The sequence below is a fragment of the Battus philenor genome, unplaced genomic scaffold (genome assembly GCF_028537555.1).
Source record: "Battus philenor isolate CCGP_79_NKW_IND1 unplaced genomic scaffold, ilBatPhil1.0.hap1 SCAF_2, whole genome shotgun sequence".
Taxonomy (NCBI): domain Eukaryota; kingdom Metazoa; phylum Arthropoda; class Insecta; order Lepidoptera; family Papilionidae; genus Battus; species Battus philenor.
Genome location: NW_027181682.1, coordinates 14,590,414 through 14,614,560, shown reverse-complemented (window position 1 = coordinate 14,614,560; position 24,147 = coordinate 14,590,414). Strand labels below are relative to the sequence as shown.

The window sequence follows — 24,147 nt, the reverse complement described above, 5'->3', positions numbered from 1 at the left end:
ATAAAAGAAAAATAATGTAGCTGGCAATAATTCAATTCTAATCATTTATCATCAATTCTTCCAAACAAAAAATGTTAGCATTCTAGGCTTTACAAATTCTAGACTGTGATGAAATTTGTTCAATCAGTCTGAACAATAGGGGCATATTTTACTTAACAAAGGAATCATGGAAGCGGTACCGAAATTACCGATGATTAGTTTTGAATTAAAAGTGAGCCCTGAGAACACTCATTTCGGACCTAAACTTAAACAGGTACAGTTTATCTGCTTTATTTCTGAAAATCATTTAAAATCACTTCGTGTTTATCATTGTTAATTTTCACAGTATATAGCGGAAGCTTATAGAGAAGATCCAGATAGCTACGGAAATGAAATACACCAACTGGAAGGATTGCGGTCAGCCGCTGTACGAGCTACAGTCGACGCAGCGGGTCTTAGTTCCCTGAACAGATATTTTTGCCAGCTAAGAGCAATGCAGAGCCGATTCCCCATGGCTAAAGGTCAACCAGTCGCCTGTACCTTTGCTTGGTAATATACTAATTAGATTATATGTTTTGTTACATGTATTGATCTTTGTTATTCAACACACCAAATGACATTATTTTCCGATAGGTCTTGCAACATATTAAATCAGCCGCAAAAAATAAATAACTTTTGTTAATGTTAATTATAATATTAAGATTAAATAAACATCTGGATCATATTTATATGATCATTCATATCACTAAAGATATAAATTTTGGAAGATTAAAAATCTACTTTTTTTTTATAAAATTTGACCTATTTTATAAATTTCAATATATTTTCTACACAAAAATTATAATGATTATAAAAATCATCTTATAGTGAGTATATGAACCTCAATTTTGTAAAAACACATTTTTTGGTGTTTTTACATCAACATTTTTATTAAAATAATGAAACCAGAAATTAAGCTTGTTGTTCTGTTTATTGATGTAGAAAGTGTTGTAAGAAAGTTGTTAAGTTATGTAAATTATTACTAATTATAAAGACACATTTCACTATAAGTATATATTAGAGAGGTAAATGATATTTATTTAGGATTAGTAATTGCATGCATATCCTTTCGTATAACCTTAACAGTTATAAGATTTTAAATATTATGATTGTGTGGAACCAATTAGTAAAGTTAGTAAATTGAAAATTGTTACAATTCTACTGTGATTACAGGAAAGATCTTTATGCTAATATGAGCTGCTCGCTAGCAGATATTAGATTTGAGATGGCAAGCATATTGTACAACATTGGAGCACTCCACACCCAGCTTGGGGCAGCTGAGCCTCGTACAACACCGGACAGTTTAAAAGCCGCATGTTCACACTATCAACAGGCTGCTTGGGCATTTAATCATTTAAAAGAACAATATCCACAGCCTCCAGGGGCAGATGTTTCAACAGAAATTTTATCATTGTTACAAGAGATATGTTTTGCGCAGGCTCAAGAATGCATTTTAGATAAAAGTATTCAAGATACACGAAAACCTAGTGTTATAGGTAAACCAAAATTATTGTTGTAAATAACTTCTTTTCATTTTTATTTTAAAACTTTAAATAATGACTGGATGTCACTTTGCAGGTGCTGTTGCTACACAGGTGATGTTATTTTATAAAAATTCATTGGTGCATCTTGGACCTTCAACAGGGACAGACAATATTCATGAAATAATTGGCACAAAGTTGTACAACCAATGGTATAGGTATCTTGTATTCAAGGCATGCTATATTGGCTGTATAGTTTGTTTATACCAAGGTATGACTCATTACTGACAAAGGTGTTATGATAAGATATTTTTCTCATTGCCTATATTTTTGTTATGTCAATGACCTGAATGCCATTGTTATTTAAAGGGACTTTTGTATAGCCAGTGTTTTTATAAGTAGTTATAATCAATTTTTTTTATAATTTTTTAAATGTCTGCATTTTCTATCATAAATCCTTCCAAATAAATTTCAAAACAAGTGCATTTTTTCCATATCACTATTATCTATTCAATTTAGTTATCTTGGTGACTATATAATATGCATATGGTTGTATCTCATAATTTTACACTAGCATCTATCATAACTTCAAACTGGTCTTATTGTAAATAAGAGAGGTGTATGTCAGACTTCCTTAAAATATAGTCAAGCCCAATAATGAATAATTTTTTTCTTAATAAAAGTGCAATATCAGTTATTGTGGCAATCTTTGGAAGACACCTATTCCTTGCTATGGGCATCTTTTGGTTGATATGAGTGAATGAATAAATATTTCGAATCTTATAATAGCTTAATAAGTCCATTTATATTTTCAGGCATGAATGCTGAAGAGCAGCAAAAGATGGGAGAGAGAGTGGCATATTATCAACAGGCTGTGGACAAGCTCGCAGAAGCGAGGAAACTTGCCAAATACATAGAACCCGTTCAAGTGACTCAAGAGGCACTGACCTTCACAAATGATGTTGTAGAGGGCAAGAGAAAGGCGGCTAAGAATGAGAATGAGTTTATCTACCATGAGGAGGTGCCTGAAAAAGATTTACTAATGGATTTGAAGCCTGTGTGTCTTGTCAAAACTCTACCAATTAACTTTAATGATCCTGAGGTAAGATCACAAAATGTATTCTGGTATCTATTTACATATGTTGGTGTATTATTCAAAAAACTTTAAATAAAATTATGTATGTGTTAGTGAGACAAGTAACTGTAAACACTTATGCAGATTATATGCAATTTCGAAAATTTTTCCTTTTGTTAACCTATTATTATGTTGTTATTATACCAATGGATATGCTGATCCAACTTGATCTTAAATCTTGTTGATTTTATCTTTGTTAACGAAAATGATTTATATATAATATACATTTTTTATTGAGAATGATTATCCTGTTATTTATGAAATAAGCATGTACTTTTTCACACCTAAAACTTAAGATACTGAATAGTAGTTTTAGATAGTATATTTTTCAGTATTGCCCTTTAGATTCATTTTAATGATTGGAGAACTAAGTGGCACATGCATTGAGTTGATATTAAAATTTAGATGTGTGTAAATAGAAAACTATTTGTGCACAATATATTTAAATTGTATTTAAGTTGGATTTTTTATAGCTTTATTGTAAACATGGTCTCTTGTAGATATCAGGTCCTGATATTTTCTCTCGGCTAGTACCAATGGGTGCACATGAGGCGGCTTCTATGTATTCTGAAGAAAAAGCTAAACTTCTCAGACAAGTTGTGACTCAAGCTGAAGTAAAGAACACGGAACTTACAGAGTTCATGTCTTCGTTGCAGCTTGACCAGCTTGAAGTCCTGGATTCTGATCAGAAGTATGTTGTAATAATTGATTTATTACAGAATAATCTTTATACATTTGTTTCATTTAATTTTATTTTTAACAGAGTACCACAAGAGATTGTAGATCGGTGTGCTGCCATGAATGCAAAGACAGAGATAATCCAGTCACTAGTTGAATCCATGAACAACTTGGCTGAGGTCATAAGCGATGTTGAACATTCTCTTACAGAAATTAAGTCACTTATTCAGGTTAGTATTTTTTATTACTTAACAAAGAACAACTTGTATTTTTTATATTAATAAGAACTTATTTTAAAATATTAGTCTTTCTAAGCCAGGCTGTAGATCACCTCTTGACTTTGGGAGAAAATAGCATGGAAAAGAATAGTAATGGAAATTCATGATACTTTTGGATGCATATTTACTAATAGTGCTATCGAAACCGCTGTACCGCTTTGGATTTGCGCGTGTTGAGGGGTAGAGGGAATAATGATCTCTCTATTCCATAGTTCATGCTCTTTTATCCTCGACCGTCACCTTGCGCTTTTCTGGTACAGCAGTTATAGTACAAAGTTTGCTTATTATGTAAAACATATAACATTTTAGGAGGAGACACTGAAAGAAAAAGAGTATCAGAAAATGATGGGTCCTCGTCCTCCGTCCATAGTACAAACAGAGATTTCCAGAGAATTTCACAAGTATCAAGAGGCCCACACAAGAACTAATGAAAGCAATCAAGTGTTGCACAAGGCAATGACTTTGCATATTGCCAATCTGAAACTTCTCTCCCAGCCACTGGACATACTACAGAGTAAAATCCCAAGCATTGATAACATTGGTAAGTGATTTTTACAGTTAACTTTTATCACCGTTACCATTTCAGCTGTAAGATGTCTACTGTAGGATGGCCTCCCATAGATTCCATGGCATCCGTTGACTTCTGACGGTCCTGACTTCATTTGAGATCCATTCAAAATCTGTTTATATTAGAGGAACCAAAAAGTAATGTCGCTTTCTTAAGATAAATTCACACGACTACATTTTTATCAAGTTTTTATTTCTAATCAACAATATATTCACCTTTGTTATCAATGATCTTTTGCCATCTAGTGTACAAATTTTCAATGCCGGAGTGGTAAAAATCAATCGCTTTTTCTGCAAAATATGTCGACAGAAACGACATTACTTTTCGGTCCCCTAATATATGAAGTTTACGCGTGGAATAATTTCTTTTGAATTAATGAATTTTTTAGAAGATTAATAAATCAAATGAAACAACACTAAAAGCGGTTCTCTAATAGAATAGACATATCTATTTATCTCTTTAAATAATTATAACTTAAGTTTCAAATTCAAAATCTATAAATTAATCTTAACAAATATTATATTTAGAATAATTGTGTCTTCACTCTTTTGTATTACAGTATCTTGGCTACACATTTGTGCTTATCATGTGGTGTATCATTATATAATTTTGTATCAAAGTTATCGTTTTTGGTGCCATCGAAAAACCATACCTCTGTATTTTTGTTTGGGACAGGGACTTGTTTTTGTATAAATTTTTCAAGTTATAGTTTTATTTCTTAATTCCCTTCTTCATCTTTTAGAATCTAAATAAATCTTCACCTTTCTTTCTTCACATTTTCTTCTACTCTGATATCATACATCTGCTCTTTTTCCACATATGGGCTCTCATTTTTCGTCTCATTCTCGCAATATCACAAACAATTCTTATTTCTAATTTTTATTACTACACGAGCAGTGGTATTCCAGTGGTAGAGGATTGAGACTTACAATCGTAAGTTGCAAGTTCGATTTCCAGTATGCATTGTTATATAACTCACATTTTGTGCTTTAATAATATAGGATTACCACAAACAAGTTTGAAGAATATGGGCAGCAGCATCTTGTGTATACCATAATAACACACTGTGTGACGATTATGGTATATCCCCACAATATCTTTGGGGGAGACCTGTGCCGTGCAGTAGGCACCTATGAGCTAAAACAACAATCTTGACATGCTTTACTTTCTTTAATTTCTCAAACTTCCTTGTTGTTAACTTAGTTATTTTACCTTCATCACCTTTGTCATGAATCACTTACCTGACCTTAGGTATGGTTTTTCTTGTAACTACCTTAATTGTTTTACTGCAATATTGCAGGAATATACGGCGACATCTTTGATTAGCGAGGAGATTCTGGCGTTATCAATTTTCTTTCCTTGTTAATGTCCCCTGTACCTTGTAACACCCGCAAAACACTACAGTTGAGATATAAACAGTATACGTTTATTCAACAGAGGGTCTGGATCGCGATACAATGAAAGAGATGCGGCGCGTTGTGGGCAAAGCGCGCGAGATGCAAACTCAACGCGACTCGCTGATACAAGAGCTGAGGGAGGCAATTAACGGTGATGACATCACCGCCAAGCTGCTCGCACGTAGCGGCGAACCTGTCGACGAGATCTTCCAGCAGGAGATTGAGAAGCACGCACCTAAGGTAAAAGATTTCTATTATCATCCTTCATCACCTTCTTATATGATCGACTTTCATGAAACAGATGTACATAGGTTCTTATTCCAAAAATTATCTTTTTTCGTTAATGAGTTTTTATTAATGGTGTAGCCTGTTACTAAAATTATAGTTTGATCTGTATTTTTTTAATTAATTTGTATTCGCATATAACATTGTAAATTTTGTTGGCAATCAAAATTAATCAAATAATAAATATAAAAGTATAGTTAAAAATTTAATGTTTAAAATACTATATAGTTGATAATTTTTTTTTCAAAAGCCACCAGGTATATGAGCAAGTTTAAAACAAAATTAGTTTGGATTCTTGGCAACATGAATGTTTTGCGGTTTTTAAAACTAGGAGCGAAATGGGAGGTATTAAAGTTTCATCCTTTTTTGTTCTTCTAGATGTTTACAAGATAGTACTGTTAGCTTATGATAGGTTGGGAAATTAGAGAGTTATTGAGAAACCCGGTGTATCGTGTGTAGAATACACTTGTTATGTATAATCTATTAACTTATCATAAGATGACTGAATATCTTAACTTATTAGTTATTTACTAGTGTGATGATTTGTTTATAGGTGAAAATAATTGAGCAGAATCTTGCAGCTCAGGAAAACATTATAAACAAACTGACTTCACTATACGCGGCCTATGGCGAGTCGCGTCGTCTGCTCTCTGACGTGCTGAGGAAGCGGGAAGGTCTTATTAATGGTAAGGAATATTATCTTCTTATCGACGTCATGGCGAACGTTGAAGTTCAGGCTTTATTAGTATGCTGTTGATCGTGGAAACTGTGCTGGACCGCCGAATCGACAGGCATGGACGGAAAAAATCTTTCCAACACGCCACCACATCAACAGTGCTAATTAACATCAAATTACACTTCTATCCAACACCATACAATAAACATTTTTCATTATTAAACATACCTTACCTCACCTTGAATTCAGTGATCTGAAATCCGCAAGCTATAAGGCTTCTACAAAGCGGTGAAAACCGTAAAGATTTTTATTAATTAGGTTTATTAATTACCATACACGTTTTTTTTTTTAATAAGTTCATGGGCAACATTGGTGTGTTCAGCTACATAAATTGATTTTATATCACTTATGAAATACTATTTAATAATTTTTAAATCTTCAGATGCTTTTTTTATTGACCACTATTACAATTTCGTTACTTCCGGCCGACGTTACCATGTTGCCAAAACTAAACAAAAAGTGTCAAGATAAGATTTAACTGGACATATACATTGCGGTTTATGTTAACTTTACGAGTCTTGATATGTTGTACTGAATTTGGAATATACAAATTTTTATAAGTATCATATGGCTGAGCCTTGTTAAATTATCTACTTATACTGATAGGTGAGGTCAAACATTGGCTAAGTAAAATATTGATTTTAGTTTATCACTAACGAAAGTGGAAAATTTTTGTGGACCCTCGTTTACCTCCTTAATTTACCCCTAGACCCATAAGACTTTACTAGTACCACCTTGAGAACTAATGATTAAAACGATAGTTTTTCTTAATGTCAGCTCTGGTTACGTCGTACGACGCATACGAGGAGTTGCTTGGCAAATCACAGAAAGGCTTGGAGTTCTACAAGAAGTTATCTCACAACGTGAACCAGCTGCTGACGCGTCTACGGAGCACGTGTCAGGTGCAGGAAGAGGAGAGGTCGCAAATGTTATCTAAGCAGTCGAGTAAAGGTAAGTATGGCGGGAACAGGTGGAGTATGTACGCCAACAGCTTAGAAAAATTAAATAAGTTGTAGGTGCCTGTTGTAGGTGTACATAGCCTTACATCTAAACGATATTTATATACGTCAATTATCAGCAACCGGAATAAATAGACCTTCGCATGGTTTTTCCGTTATTTACCGATCAACTTTGAGATTCTAGAATTTCAAAATAGAATTCCTATTTTGAAATTCTAGAGTCTGGCTAAAATTTCAGATCACAAAAAAAATATATGAGAATGTCTATCTCCAATAAATTGTTGTTTTTTGTAACAAGTTAAAATTTAATACAATCTAAATCTGTACAAGGAAAATTGGAATATCTGTTCGTAATATTAAAATAATTGCTTTTTACTACTAATTACATTTTTTTTTATTTTAATGACAGGACTTATTTTGACGCGACTTATACTGGCTGGTAACTGATGTAATGAGTAATAAAGGCTACTTATTTTACTATTTTACAAAAAAAAAACAATTTAATTTAAAAGAAAAATTTTTAAAAATATTTTTTGTTAAATTCCACCTAGACGAAATTGCAGGCACAACAAATAAAATTAGTAAAGTACTTCAATTTAAATGACAAATATTACATTTTTTATATACTAATATATAGTTTATTTTATCCTCACCGGTATTATTATTCGCTTTAACTGTATTTGCATTCTTATAATTTGCACTGGTTAAAGAAAAGTAACATATTTAGTATACAACTTCTCTCTCCAGCACCAGCTGTCTCCGCCGCCAGTTCTTCGGCCATGTCAAAAACTCTCGATGCAATCCCAACACCGCCGAGTACTTCTTCCACACCGAAACTCAAAGACTACTTGCCTTATATGAAAAACCGATCACTTGCCAGAAACATTATACCGCAGGGTAAGTTATTGTTAAACTAAATATCTCAAGTGATTAGTTACTAAACAACTAACATTTTTTAGTTCTGCTGACGACATCAATGTCTTACCTACGCATTACAGTGTAATTTAGAAAAAAAAACTGTTAACTGCAAATGAACGTGCGAACGAAGATGTTATTTTTGTTAATATCAGTATGTACACAGTATTACAATGGAAGAATGGTATCTGTTCTAGTATAGGTCTGGTCCACCACACCAGGGATAAGTTGATGTTACGTGTTTTACACTTTACGTTTTTAATACAGTGTGATGAGGAATTAATTAACATTTTTTTTTAGCCCAAGTGGATCCTTTACCAGCAGACACATACTATCCAGACTCGATTTATCCGACCTCTGTTCGACCAGCTCCAGTCGGCTCTGAAGGTAAAACATATATACTTATACATTTTTATTAATCAAAATCAAATTAAATAAATTAACAGTTGGTGCAAAAGTGATCTCATAATGTGAAAGTTTCTTGATTTTTAAAATGGCTCTAAATGTCGCTGTTTTAACATTTATGATGTAGCTTTATATAGATATACTCTATCGCTTGTTGATAAATAATTCTCTATTGTAAAAATAAAGGGATCATCTTTATGACATTACTTTTGCGCCACTTGTTATATACAAAGAGACAGATACAAAGAGACAAACCAGAGACATCGTTTTTTATCGGATTTTTAATGATAAATGTTATATTTGGTACTCCATAACTTTAGTCTCCATAACAATAGGTTCCTAACCTTCAAAGGACTACAACAAAAAATATTCACTAAATCATACCAACGCCTCCTTTTATTAAATGTATGTTCCTTTATAATAAGATAAATATCGTAAAAGTCTTGTAAATGTGTTTTTATTAAAATAGAGGTATTTCATAATGGCTCTCATTATATTCAGACCTGCTACCGCGTGTAAGTAGGCGGCGCCTTTTGTGAAATTATGGGCTAAACTTTAATGAATAGAAAAAAATGTTTGTTTCAGCAACAGATGTAACGCAAATGAGCTTGCCAGATGGTGTAGTAATGCCGTCGCCAATGCACAATGTACCAAATCCATATGGACGTTACGGTGCACCGTACGCACCCAGCGAAATGGACTCTTATGCGTCACAACATACGTACGCATATTCCGTGGCGAGCAAGGCCAACTTCGATAAGGCGGGCTCCGAAGATATGTCAAATTACGACTACACGTCTTACACTCCTTCGCAATTTGCAAACCAAATGGCCGACCCACAGACGTATACGAATCCTTATTACTCAGCAACCCACAACAATACAACAATAGTCACGGACTCACAAAGTTCAGTCCAATACAACAATGCGGGCCAAGCTAATTTAAACCCAAACATGCAACAGCATAACGTTTATAATGATCCGTACACACACGTAAGCCAACCGGGACCAATTCCCGAATCGATATCAATGTACAGTTCCATGAATCAAACAGAGTTAAACGCGAGCATGGCCAACATGCAGATATCGGGGCCAAAAGCCGACCCCAACTTTGCTACGGAATACTCACAGACATATTACAGCATGCAATACCAGCATATGCCCACTGCAAATATGGCCACGTATAGTAACGCTACCCAGGACTCTCAGACAAGCATAGTTTCTTCTCAGCTGCCTTCCGATTATAGCTTGAACTATTCATACACTGGAGATATGGGTAATCAATTCATCAATCAGCAGCCAGTTCAACAAAATACTCCTAACACATACAGTACTCAGTATCAATACACGGGTTCTCAAGACCAAACTGCCCAAAATTATGTTTATACTAACGCAGACAGTACTGTCACTACTACAACAAGTGTCGCCAATGCTTCAGTAAGCATTCCAAACCCATATGGAACACCCGGAGAAATAAACCAAGAGTATACCAGTTCTTTTCCTCAATTAGACGCAATCGACAAACCTATCAAATCTCATGTTACCGGTGAGGCGTTATCTTCCTTACAACCGAGCTATCAAAGTTACACCACCAGTTTTAACGCTCCCGCTGACCAAAACTACCAACCTACCGGCACTAACTACCAAGATCAAACTATTAATTACGCCCACAACTACCAAAATCATCCGGGTTATACTTATAACTCTTCCTCTGGCAGTTACGATTATAATTACGGTTCTCAAAACTCGTATTCAAACTACGGTGTTGCTGAACAAGCGAATATGGACCCTCAGATGATGGCAAAAGATCCAAATTGGAACCCACAGACTGTATACACCAACGCAGGTGTTTATAACACGGTAAATTCTCCTTCCGAAGTTCCACAAATGCAGCAGCAAGTGTCTATGGAACAACCTGTTGGTGATCAAGCTTACTACAATCACCCATACGGTTACCATAATGTTCAGACAGTGAATACAGATCAGCAAGTCTTGGTCCCACAACAGAATGTTCCAGAACAAACTAATTATTCGGCAGAAATGAACCAATCGACATACATGCAGTCTGCTCAAGGTCCCGGAACAAGCGTGACATACACTAATAACCAAGGTAAGATAATGTAATGTTTAGTAATGGAAATAGATGGAGAAATAATTGTTTATCATGTTTAATTCAAATACAGTCGTTTTAACAACATTGTTCACCTTATCATATTATGAACATGTATCTAAGATCCATAGGAATATATTTAAAAAAAAATTAGAGTCATTAAGTTTATAAGACCTGTATTCTGGTTGGCGTTGCCAAGTATATACCTCAATATATGTTGTAAAACCAAAAAAAATGTTAGTACTTTTTGGTTACATTTCAACGATCATCCAAATTTTAAAAACTTATTTTTAATTTTCATCAACATCCATTAAAACCTTATTCTAGTTATTGTTCAGAATATATAAATAATAAGTCCACTTCTTCCAATCACTCATATTATCTTATATAATTTTAATATTAAAACTATATTATAGATATATAAAAATTAATCGAATTTATTGTAATATATTCATATAAATAAAAGTTTTCGTTGAAGCATAAAATTGTATTTTATTTATAAAAAAAAATTATTCCGTTTTAGTGTCGTCACCTAAAGAGAATGAAGTATCCAATGATCAGAGTAAAGAGACAAGCTATCAAACAACGCCAATTGAAGAGCCTGAGACTCGCACAGTGCCAGAAGTACCCAAAGAGGAAAAGATAAAAGTAAAGACAGAACCATCCACTTTTGATCTGTTGTCTGAAATAGATTTTAATGTGGAATATAAACCATTAACACCGGAGATAAAAGTACCTCAGGTGTCCAGTAAGGTTGTTATGAAACCAAGTGTTGTGGTCAAACCCGAGCCCACGGTCACGCGGCAACCGTCAAAAGAGGAGATGATAGAGAGACCGGCGAAGCAAGATATATTCTCAGATCCGAGTCTTTTGAACAGTTTCACTCAGGAAGTCAAGCTTCTGCAGAACATGACAGATTCATTGACCAATAACACCTCTGGCGGTGCAATGGTTCTGGAATCTAAATGGAAAATGTTACAAGACGTTCAGGTGGGTCTTATGACTTTAACACTTCTTACGTAACATTCACTATTATATATATTTATTATGTATCCCTTCAACCAGATGCACGCTTCTACAGTAAAATCCCTTAAACTATTACCATTTTATTTCTGTTAGCAAGATAATAGACAGAGGTGATAAACATGCCTGAGATTAAAAACTAGACAATTTATATCAGAAAAAAAATGTAAAATTTTCCTTAAAGTTCTTTTCGACAGAATCAACATTCCGAAAAACTGTTCTTATAGTGTATAAAATACATATCTAGACTTTTGCAATATGAATGTCTTTAATTTTTTAATGTGCTTACCAAAACCTTATTAATAAATGTCTGTACCATTGTTTCAACCACAGATTAAATAACTTTGTTTAATTCACAGTAGTGTCTTTGTACAGTGCGATTTTTTAATAACTTTATTGTCTTAAAGTTTCTGTGTGTGTAAATAAATAATTGTTATTAACGACTCATTACATATTATATTTTATGTAATTACTTAGATGTCTATGGTTAATGGTAACTATTTTTAATTTTTGTAGGCTTTCATTTCCTTACATTAGATAAACTAGACGTAAAGACACAGCTAGGAATAAATTGATAGTAAATTTGTATGCAGTGGAAGTAGGAGCGAGAGGTATAACAGCAATATCTATGATCTAGGTCTGTCAAGAGTGAACATAGCTAATTGATCTGCTACCTAAAGCAACGCATATATATGATTATTTTTTAGTGAGATATAGAATGAATATGGTCGGTTAAATCCATTGCATTGCAAGGACGCCTTAAACCGTATACGGGCCGTCAGCCCCGAGAACGGTATTCGGTATCTCTCCTTACAACTCTGTGTCCGTCACTCGCATGGTGAAATCCATCAATTTCTAAGAAGTTCAGAGACTTGTATGCTTTTATTTTACATTGAAGGTAAATTCAAATTTTAATTAGTTTATTCTTTTCCAGATGAAGGAGAACATGAGCAGAACAAAAACGGTTGCTATGCAACATACAGAAGGAAATATCGCATCTGTAGTCGTTCCTTTTGACGATTCGAGGGTTACTTTAAAATCTGATCACGACGCCTATATAAATGCTTCCTACTATAAGGTAATCGATTATTTTTTTGGTTTTTTGAAATTGTAAAACGTCATAATTAATATATTTTTGTTAACATGTTTCTTTTTCTTATAGCAATTGGCACCATGGTGCATTCCGCTAATGATTTCAAAATGTCCAACGGATAGCGAGTATGGAACATTCTGGAAGGCAATCATAGAGTATAAGATCAGTTGCATCGTCTGCTTGCAAACAGAGATTGAGGTAACTTGATACTACATTCATTCGCTTTTGTTGTTTTAACTTGACTTCAATACTGAGTCTTAGTTTCTAGATTATTCGAATTTTGGTTAATAGCTCCTTACGTATGAAAATCTCTTTTGTGTTGATTGAATTATGTATATTTTGTCGCACGAACCATTATGAACTACGTATATATTTTTAGCGTGTACAGTAAAGAGTATTAAGTTAAAACTAATTTTAATTTAACACGAAGATTGTTGCTAACTTTATTGTCGTTGGATATTTATTTTTCAATTACCTCTATCTCTTTCAGTTCTTTATCATCGACCTTTTTATTATTGATTTGACGTAATTAGTTCTTTAAATCGAAATTTCTAGAATGGAGACGCAGAAATAGAACTGCATCGTTTGTTCCACTGTTAGAATTCTTAGTCGAAAATTGTAAAACTTTTTAGTGACTGTCAGAGTAATGACAAAACAAAATTATGACGCAAAATCATTTATAATTAATTCATAAATAGGTATATCAGTTCAAAATTGCAAGTATTGATAAAGGGAAATAAAGGAATGTTGTATCTATTTCGTAGCAATATAAATGGTTACAGTACCCAAAGAAAAATATTGCACATCGATATTTGAAAAGAGACAAACGGCTAATTTCGGCTTCGTAGAGCATTATCTCTGTCCCACACTACCTATGTGACGTTTTTTCAGTCGTGCGACAGAGATAACGGTCTACGAAGCCGAAATTAGCCGATTGTCTCTTTCCAACGGCCGATGCGCAATATTTATCATCGGGTATTGTAAAACTGTTATGTTATTAAATGTTCGGACATCAAGATAAATTTAAAAATTCGTTGCAGATGCAGGGTACATCGTACTGGCCAACAGCTAAGGGTCAATCTCTAGACCTTCCCGGTGTGAAAGTAAGCCTTGATGACGTCACGTGTACAGTCCACTTCACTGAGAGGAAACTAACGGTGTCCAGCGGCAAAACCGCCATCAGCGTCTCCCATTACCAGATCAATGTATTTCCAACCAAGTATGTGGATGTTTTAGTCACTGCCTGTTCACTAGATAACAATATTGTGAAAATGAGCATGTTTGTTGATAATTAAAGAAATTATCATCATCGTTTTAGCGGTAAGACTTTCACTGGCTGGATGTTCACTAACTGGTGTACTTCCGTCGACCGGAAAAGTCCTCTGTTTAGTTAGTCGCTGAATGCAAGACGCTTCCTACCGATCTTTTTGGTAATCCATGGGTAAAGCCTATGTGCAGCAATGAACTTCTTACCGCCGAAAAGATGATGATAAATGGCTCGAGCAAAGGCTCCCGAAAAAACCTACGAGCCTTCTTACCTAAAATAAAGTCGGTACAAAAAAAAGTAAGTATGAACGCTTAATATAATATCTTTCATCTTATATCTCAAGAGAAGTCTTCGTAATATATAGATAATATCGTGTTTCCCGGCTGAGAATGTTTTTATCATACTATGGAATGACAAGACACTGCCATATAATCTTATGAATTAACACACGAACTCTGCGTTGCAGTTATTTTTTTTTTAATTTCCTCCATTTTTGGGAGCTTCTCGTACATCCTCTTGCCTTGGGTACACAGGCACAATTTTAGGTTACTAATTTATCGACATTCTTTTTAATTAACCCACTCTTCTCATATCCATCTTAATATTGTTCACTCATTGTTCTTTTTCCCTCTCACATCATTATCTTCCATTCCTATTCATTCTTTTGCGTTTCATACATCGCCACTTTTCCTTCACCATTCGTTCCGGACTGGTACTTCACAATATTTATTTTATTGTCTACATTTATTTAACATTTCACTATTATTTAATATTTTATTTTTCTTTATTTATATCCAATGCCAATATTACATAATTTCTTAGTCATAATTTACAATTTGTCACCTTTTTTTGGTTTCTCTTTTCCTACTATTATTGTGTGTGCATGCATTGCATTTGAGTCTGTCATATGCTACAATATTTGGTTTCTTTAGATGATTTTAGCTTCATATTTTATTGCCTAATAGCTATACCCCGAGTATTAGCCACGCCCTTCAAGTAAAGAGACCAATCTCCATGATATTATTTTGGCATATGTAAAAATAAGCATGTAACTTTGACAATACAAGTATATACGTGACAGTCTTATTTAAGCTATCTCTACTGCTGGCTATATTCGAATGTTGCTTCACGCTGCTAGTCATTTTGGCTTTTACAGCTCATTGAACTCAGGACTAATAAACTAAAACTTCACGCAAGTCTTTTATTTAACTTATCTCTACTGCTATAGTCCTCTACGCTTAAAGCGTTTTTAGAAAATAGATGTTACGGTATGCGTATCTTCTTGTAAAAGTGCTTTGAATAAAGTGAGGACTTAAGAAGTGGTGGTTGTGTGATAGGATCGTGTGCGCGCCGCTGGTGCTGTTGTGCGAACGCGTGCTTGCGGTCACGTACTCGGGGCGGCTGAGCAACCAGCTGCGCGGCGCCTGCGTGCAGTGTGGCGAGGGCGCGGGCCGCAGCGCTTTCCTCGCGCTGCTACTCGTCGCCATGTGCCAAGTGCGGGCCGGCGACGTGCGCCTCTGCGGTAAGTGTCTTCACTACCGGTTGCCTTGCTTTTACTGCAAACTAAGGCTAAAGTCGGAAATAGCTCTAGTAGGGGCTAAATTAGAAATACTCGGTTAGAGTTTCGAACTAAAGTTAAAGCCGAAATTCATTTTAAAAGTTTTAAACCAGGTTTATGGTCAATATACAGGGTTACACCTTTGAAATCAGGCTTTAGTCTAAATACTTCGTTACAGTTTCGATCTTGAAGTAAATTAGAAATACTCTGTTATAGTTTACAACTCAAGTTAAATCCGAAATAATTTGTAATAATTTTAAACAATTGATTAAACTCTAAAGTTATCACATACATCATTATAAACTGAAAGTGCGTTATTCTCTAACTCGATACTAATTAGGTTTCGAGTTATAGAAGGGATTGCTTTGTAAATTATATATCAAAATGTTGAAATGTGCAAAGAAATGTCAAGACACCACTTGATCTGAATAACTGTCTAGATATGTTGGAGTCAGCCTGCGTGAACCTGTACAAACACAGGAGTAACGTGCTGGAGAATCCGAAGTACATGGCCGATGCATACAGAACGGTTCTCTTCTATGCGCAGGGTGTTCTTTGTTCCGGTAAGATATATATTAATACATTTAATTCATATAATTTTGCTTAGGATTATTTACTTTAAGCATTTGTCCTTGTTGTGAGGGAAATTCCAGAAAAGCTAGAAATTGAGATCCCTTTAAAATACTTTTTATTATGCCCAGTATGGTTTTACTCAGGCAGGTCTACTTTGGGAGCAGTCACAGAATGCAATTGTCAAACAAATTTGGACCATGGTCCACGCTTTTTTTTAATTCAATATTTTTTTTAATTCTTTATATATATTATATAACATCACTTCATCACTATCATCACTTCACGATTAAGTGTATCGATAACTTCTCATATCTGTTTTAACTGATCGTTTAATAATTATTATTGATTATATAACACTCATTAGAATAGAATTCAGTTTGAATCTAATCTCAAAATCTCGTAATAAACAATTTTGGATATATATAAGTAATTTACATTAATATCGACCTTGAATTTAAATAGCCTTATTTTCCGAAACAGGTTAATTAGACCTTTGTTTTCACGAATTATTTGTAAGTAAATTTGGGCTAGTTTATTAGTCACCGGTGTTACAATGTACTCGCCGACCATTTGTGGAGATAGACAGAAATGTAGTAGGATTTTCTTTACTACGGGTTTATGTGCTTAAATATTTAAGCACATAAATATAGAGTTATATTACGTTAAGATATATACATACACACACACACACACACACACATAAATATATACATATATATATACATATATATATATATATATATATATATATATACATATATATATATATATATACATATATATATATATATATATATATATATATATATATATATGGCACAGCAGATGGATGCTGATCAGTGATTTATTTTCCTTTTTTTATATTACGTGTGACATTACGTTGCTAATTTAGGTTAGTTATTCTATTTTTTTTGTTAAAATGGCTAACTTCATATTAACATCAGATAGTGATATAGGTAAGAACAAATGGTAAACCACTCTTATCTTATAACAATTGTTGTTGTTTATTTAATTATAAATAAATTTACACAGACATAAAGCCCATGAATATAAACAGAAGAATAATCTTAGATTCAGAGGAAAAAAATAATTCCGCTAGGAACAATCATGCATATTTTGAAACACTACCACATGCAGAGAATAAGTAAATTCTTATTATCAGTATCTATCAGTATCTTGCAATTATGACAATGTAATTGGCCTCTAAAATAAAATTTTATGTGTTGTTGTGCGTATTTCTAAACAAAATAATATTAAAATGAAGTATATTTTAAACGATATTTGATTTTTCAAAATTGAAATTAAACGATTTTTACAATTGTCTAATTTTGAAAGTGGTGTAGGTCCATTTACAGCACATAAATATAAGTTATCGTAGTCTTTATTAGCCAAAAACAAATCTATATAAACAAAATAAATGTTGATAAAACAATAGAAACAATGCCAGACCTCATATAATTTGCCTGTATGTTTAAATCAATAAATATAGTAACCTTTAATTTTTTTTGATACAAAATAAAATGGACTTACACCACTTTCAAAATAAACGGTCCATATAATAGAGATACCGCAGACAGCTAAATTTTAAGATCTATAAATGATTTTAAAGTATTTTCACGTATTTTAAAAATGATTTTCATTTCAAAAATTATGCAATTGTGATGACGGCAGTAATTAAAAAAAAAACACTTTTGAGGTTATTACTTCAGGTAGCCAGAAGTTTCTTTTTTCTGAAAATTTAAGAAATATTTTAATACATATTCCTACGGTCATTCTTACGTTTACGATTAACAAACTAATTTAAAAAGAAATGTATAAAAAATTTCTTTCATCCTAGTCGTTTCAACCTTTAGACCAGTGCTTCCCAACGTGGGGCCTACGCCCCACAGGGTGGCAATTCTAAAGTGGACTCGAATTTAACTCTTTCATATCATAATACGTTATTGTCTAAATTTACGTCACTATAGAGTCCACGATAACGCTTGTAATCTCATTGTCTCGTATCTAGGTAATAGAATTCAGCATGTTGTAAATAATGTAGAGTTATCCTATTGTTAGTTAGTTTGGCAGTTGGTTGTTGTTACTATTTGCGAATGGGTGTGCCGCAGGGATCGATTTTAGGGCCTCTCCTATTTTTATTATAAATAAACGATCTTTCTTATTACATTAGCAAATTATGCGATCTCGTATTTGTTTGTTACTTCATTAATTTTTAATGTAGATCGTAATTAGGATAATTAGGACGAAGGAAACGATGCGATTTAACAAATACTTCTTTGGTTTACTGTTAATAGCTTGGTACTAAACGCAAAGAAAACTAAATCTACTGAATTTACAATGTCAAATGTGAAGGGACAGAAGCTTAACTTAAGTCTCAATAATAAATCTGGGATTCTTCCGAGGGCCGGCAGGTCTTGAGGCGGTAACAACACGAAGTCCGAAGCAGAAGTGTGTATATTTATTCTAGCTTCGCCCGTATCTATACGGATGTAAATAAACAATTTAATTTTTGTCAAATTCCCCTTTTCGATGCGCCGCTGACAACGAAGTAATATTGCTCCTGTAAATAAAGAATTATATTTCTGTAGAATTCCCCTTTTCGATGCGCCGCTGATAACGAAGTAATATTGCTCTTGTAAATAAAGGATTATATTTCTGTGGAATTCCCCTTTTCGATACGCTGCTGACGATGACATAATGATGCCTCTGCATATATATTATGTTAACTGACTCCACGGTATTTTTTGGAATAAATTTGGAATAATAGTGGTGCACACATCTATCTTCTAGACTTGTGTATTTGGGCTACTTTCGGCTATTTTGAGAAAATTGCGCGAAAACTTAATCAAAAAATCTGATGAATATAGAATTCGCGCGTTGCATAATTTCATTTGAACTTCAAGCATTCTGCAAAGTATGTGCTGTGATTTGTATTGTCGTCTATCAGCTGTATCCGTCAGTTTTTTTTTATTTCACATTAAGTCAATATATTACATTTATATTTTTTTCCTTGTGGAATACGTTGACGGTACGCATAAATTCTTGCTTGTACAAAGTCTGACGAAATAAATAGTTAAAAGAGCATCAGCCAAAAGAAATGCATCTGATGTAAAAATGAAGACCGATTACGAGGATAGTTAACACCAACACCTGGTATATTATTTAACGAGGTGATTATTGACACGTCCGTTGATTATAACGAAATTGGTGCGAGCTTAAGCAAATATTATTGTTTACCATTCACAACGAAGCAATCAACGGTAATTTGTTTTGTCCGGCGCGAAAACAACATAATTAGCGTATCCCTCGTTATCAGATCACCAAAGCATTTGCGAGATATGTATGCATTTAAAAAGTAAAAACGTTAAAACCGCTCTGTGAGAAATTCAAGAATTTTTTTTTTTGTTTCTTTAATGTCGTATATATGTTAATGAATAGAAAGCGATATTAAAATAAAAGATTGCTTAAATGCCTAATATATATTCCTATTACTTCTGTTTTGTGATGCGCACATACTTTTACTTTGTTTCTTTTCTTTATTTAAATTTAAGATTTTTTTTAAAGTTTAGATTATTTTTTGATCTGTAGTAATTTTTTGGTTGAGTAATTTTTATACAATGAATTTCAAAATGCATAAAATAATAAATAGTTGAAAAACTACTACTATTATAGTATAGGACTTTTTAATAGTCATCATTTCAGCTGTAGAACGTTATAGAATTACAATAGATTTTTCGTAATAGGCTTGCATCTAGCAACATTTAACCTCCATAAGATAATTTGTCGACTTCTGTCTAGAAGTTCTCGTCTATACAAAGTGGACAGAAAAAGAGTTGGAAGTCAGAGCTTGCCGCTTCTCGCTTTCCACACCAGAACCTTAAAATCCCAGCTGCCATCTGTTCTGCGCGCTATGTGGCCTGCTACGTTAAGTCAGTTACCTTCATTCGTCTGCAGAGAGACTGTTTCGTTGAGTTAAATTAATATCAAATGCATCATTATCATCATTTCAACTATATGACATTTACTCCTGGACATAGACCTCCGCCATAGATTTTTAATAGGAAGGGACCTGCATCCAGCGTCTTTCAACAGCCTTAATAAGCTCGTCTCCACCATGTTAAAGTTTCAGTTAAACCAATTAATTCGGAAGCTAATGAATTGCTTTACTTACTTTAATTAAGGATATTTGTGAAAGTGACATCAACAACACACACAACCTTAATAAGGTCGTCACCGCCTTGTTAAGGTTCAAGCCATTCATTCCGAAGCTAATGAATTTACTTACTTAATTATATTTGTGAAAGTGATTAAAAAAGCTACGGGCTATTTGTTTCGTTCGCATTATTCTTGTTTTTAACTGTGTTTTAAGTTGAGGTATGTCAATATTTAACTTCAATACTAATTTATATCAAATTAAGCTCTTCTGCTCTTTTCACCGTTGACTTATGAAAGCTCTCTATTAATTATTCAAATTGAAAAATGAAAATTGTCACTTCTTGGACCGAACTCGAAACTGGCATGAATCAAAAAACATTAAACTTGGTAAACCAGATTTTTTTCCGCTTTCCGAAGTGGTAGTAGTGATATTAGTCAGGCAGTAGCAACTGACCAAGCCGAGGTATGGGCCATTTGGAATGCATGGCAGCTATTATCAACAAACGACACCCCTAGCCAAAGTCAAATCGTAGGGGCCCTTGAGCCTAGTCACTCCATGGAGCGTCCATCAAAACGATCTCAAAGGCTCGGCGACCTCCTAATCCGATAAAATGTAATAGTACTATGTAGCGGCCTGGACCTAGTCTATCCCTGGAATTTTAAAGCCTTGATATTATAAAATAGGTCTTAGTTTAGGCCCTATCTACACCCAATCACCTCAAACTCGCGAAATATGTTAATATCATTTAGGCAGCTGTGACAATGCGGTCGAAAAAAGAGTTTTTTTTATACATTACTGCCTCTACAAAATACGTATTGCCAGAAGTTTTGCATATAAAAAGTATGTAGTTATGTCTGATCACATTATTTTACGAATAAATTTCTAACAATACTTTAGTAATAATGTGATAATATTTCCATTGTAATGCTTACCAAACAAGATATTTTTTGTTCGATCACATTTGTTTTTTTTTATTCGTCCCTCCTGCCTTGCGTGGGGCAGGGACGTTACAAATTTGGGTAAAAGGAGATTTCAATTTCTTCCTTTTACGCTTCACATGATTGTTCCCTTGCAGATCTTCTTTATATTATCCACTTCCTTATTTCATATACAAACTGTTCGATTACGTTATAAGACCCCTTTTTATAATGACAATAATGATTTATAAAAATGATCAAATGTTTGAAAGTTAAATAGTGTTTTAATTTATTCTTTGGTTCGTATGCAAAACGAAATGTGTTGTTAATAATGCCCCCGTAATTTTTCCATTTTAACAGAATTTCCCTCTTGCGAAAAATTGGCCGAAAACCGAATTGGTCGAGCGGTTCTTGTTTGCGCGTATGAACATATTTAGCCCTTAACTTAATATAAAAATTTAGATTTCTACGTTAATTATAGCTTACAATCTTTCACTTAAAACTTTGTACTGTCAGAACTTCAAATAGGTCACATCAAATGGGTCTGATGTTTATACAAGTTTTACTGGCAAATGAGCTATACACTGCTAACCAAACATCATATAGATGTGAAATATATTATAAGGATTTTTTTAATCAGGGACAACATTGTTCAATGGCGAAGCGGTGTCGCTGCAAAGTGGGGCGGCGGTGTTTCCGCGTGGGCCCGCTACCGCGCCCCCGCCGCCTGCTACCCCGCCCGCTACCGCCACTACCGCTACCTCGAACACGTCCGCTACCCGCATCCAAAAGTTCTCCCGCGAATCATTCGAGGAAATGCGCCAGTCACCGGGCCTTAAGAGCGGCGACATGAAAGACCCGCTCAACTTCCTCGACCCACTTTGGAGCCTCAAGAAGAAGTGAAATGTGATGATTTCGCATGTCACCAACTGACGTGATGATGCCTTTAAATTTATACTTAAATATGTTAAACTCACGTTGTGTAATATTAATCGAAACATAAATCATTTACTGAATGTATATTTCAAAGCCTTAGATGATGTGTCAATTTAACTATTAGGATAAACATCAAAAGCAATAGGTATAATTTTGGTTAAATTAGTATGTGCATTTTGGTGATTAAACTGTAGACAGTTAAATTACTACTCATCTTGCTTCAGGTTTTGTCATTTAAAATCCTCAAGTTTTGTTATTCAAAATGCTTGTACGTAAGCATTTTGAATATTTAAAATCACATGTTTTATTATTCTATATTCTATTAATTCTGGGTGAACAACACCCTGTTATGGGACTACTTTATCACCACTTATAAAAGTTTTAATTCTCGAAGTGTTTTGAATAAAAATAAATTTTAATGTCGCCTATAATAGGGGCAGTTTAGAGTTAATTACACATCGTATTAATATTTGTTTTGTATAATTAAATTGTTAAAATGCTAACATATATGAATATTAAAAATAAATATGAAATCGTTATAAAATTTTCGAAATTGACTTAAAAATTGCCAACGATGCTAAAGTTCAAAGTATTGACAACGGAGAGACTGCAGCAATGAACTAATGTAAGGTATTAAAAGTAGGGACTATGTTTACAGTATTCTCTTTAAGACATTAGTTGATACGAGACTTGTAGGGAGTGGATTGTATGAAGTTCAGAACTGAAGATTCGAATACATTTACTATATTTAAATGAGGAAAGGTAGTGGAATAGGTTAGTTGGCAGCTATTGAAAAATGAATACGAGGTCGTTTTTGATAGATTTTAAAAGTTTTAACATAATTATGAATTGGATTTTGATATCATACAAAGTTTTGGCGGATCAGTGGTCAAGGCAGAATTATTTTATATTTAAAAAAAATCAATGTGAATTGTGGAAGAATCAAAAAATATTCTTAAAACAATAATATACAACATGGAAAATATACTTAAGATCTCATTTCTGAATTAAAGAATGTATATTTTATTAATTATCAGTTTTCATTTATTTTACGAAAATATCACTAAGAAATATCGGTAAATAAAAAAAGAACTAAAAAATTATAAATGAATTGGGTTTAACATCTTTTACGAGTATTTTGTAGTTTCACCTTATATATTCCGAAAGAGAATATGCTAAAATAAACCCAAGATTAAAAATGCTATTTTTAGAATTTCCAATTTCACTGTCGTCATAGTCCAAGGATATACTTATTATAAAGTAAATTAAATTCTATAACGTGTCCTTTCAACAAAGAAAGCGTTCATTTGAAAAGTCATCGGAGGTCATGTGTCTTATAGACTGCGTATAAGTCGACTCCTTTAAAAAAATGCAAGATAGTAAAAAAATAAATACTTATAATAAATATGTATATAATAAAAAATATATATCTAAACATTCCCGTTTGTATGTAAATTTGTAATAAACAAGTTTCTATCGCCTCGTGATATTTAAGACGCTGCCGAATGTGTATTGAGATATGTTAATGTATTTCGTATATTAATTAGACAATGATATCCGAAGCTAGGCTATATGATTATATTTCGTAACATCAGCTAGAGTAGTTTGTACTGATTTTATGATATTCTTCCATAACCTATATTAGTGCAAACATTATTCA

The 24,147-nt window shown here is 33.5% G+C and overlaps 1 protein-coding gene across 2 annotated transcripts; it reads left to right on the top strand.

The window, feature by feature from the left end:
- Nucleotides 1-72: 72 nt before the first annotated feature.
- LOC137922102 (tyrosine-protein phosphatase non-receptor type 23-like) lies at nucleotides 73-22,655 on the top strand. 2 transcript variants are annotated; one of them, XM_068764972.1, is made up of 21 exons: nucleotides 73-253; nucleotides 326-528; nucleotides 1,192-1,514; nucleotides 1,597-1,770; nucleotides 2,315-2,601; nucleotides 3,135-3,325; nucleotides 3,398-3,542; nucleotides 3,900-4,131; nucleotides 5,596-5,795; nucleotides 6,394-6,526; nucleotides 7,354-7,527; nucleotides 8,283-8,432; nucleotides 8,751-8,837; nucleotides 9,447-10,964; nucleotides 11,488-11,954; nucleotides 12,922-13,065; nucleotides 13,150-13,278; nucleotides 14,121-14,299; nucleotides 15,685-15,869; nucleotides 16,346-16,468; nucleotides 22,192-22,655. In XM_068764972.1, the coding sequence occupies exons 1-21, from the start codon at nucleotides 167-169 to the stop codon at nucleotides 22,452-22,454; spliced, it is 5,394 nt and encodes a 1,797-aa protein (XP_068621073.1). In that variant the 5' UTR covers nucleotides 73-166; the 3' UTR covers nucleotides 22,455-22,655. The 2 variants fall into 2 exon arrangements, with proteins under 2 accessions (XP_068621073.1, XP_068621072.1); XM_068764971.1 differs by having other exon boundaries at nucleotides 9,441-10,964.
- Nucleotides 22,656-24,147: the final 1,492 nt, after the last annotated feature.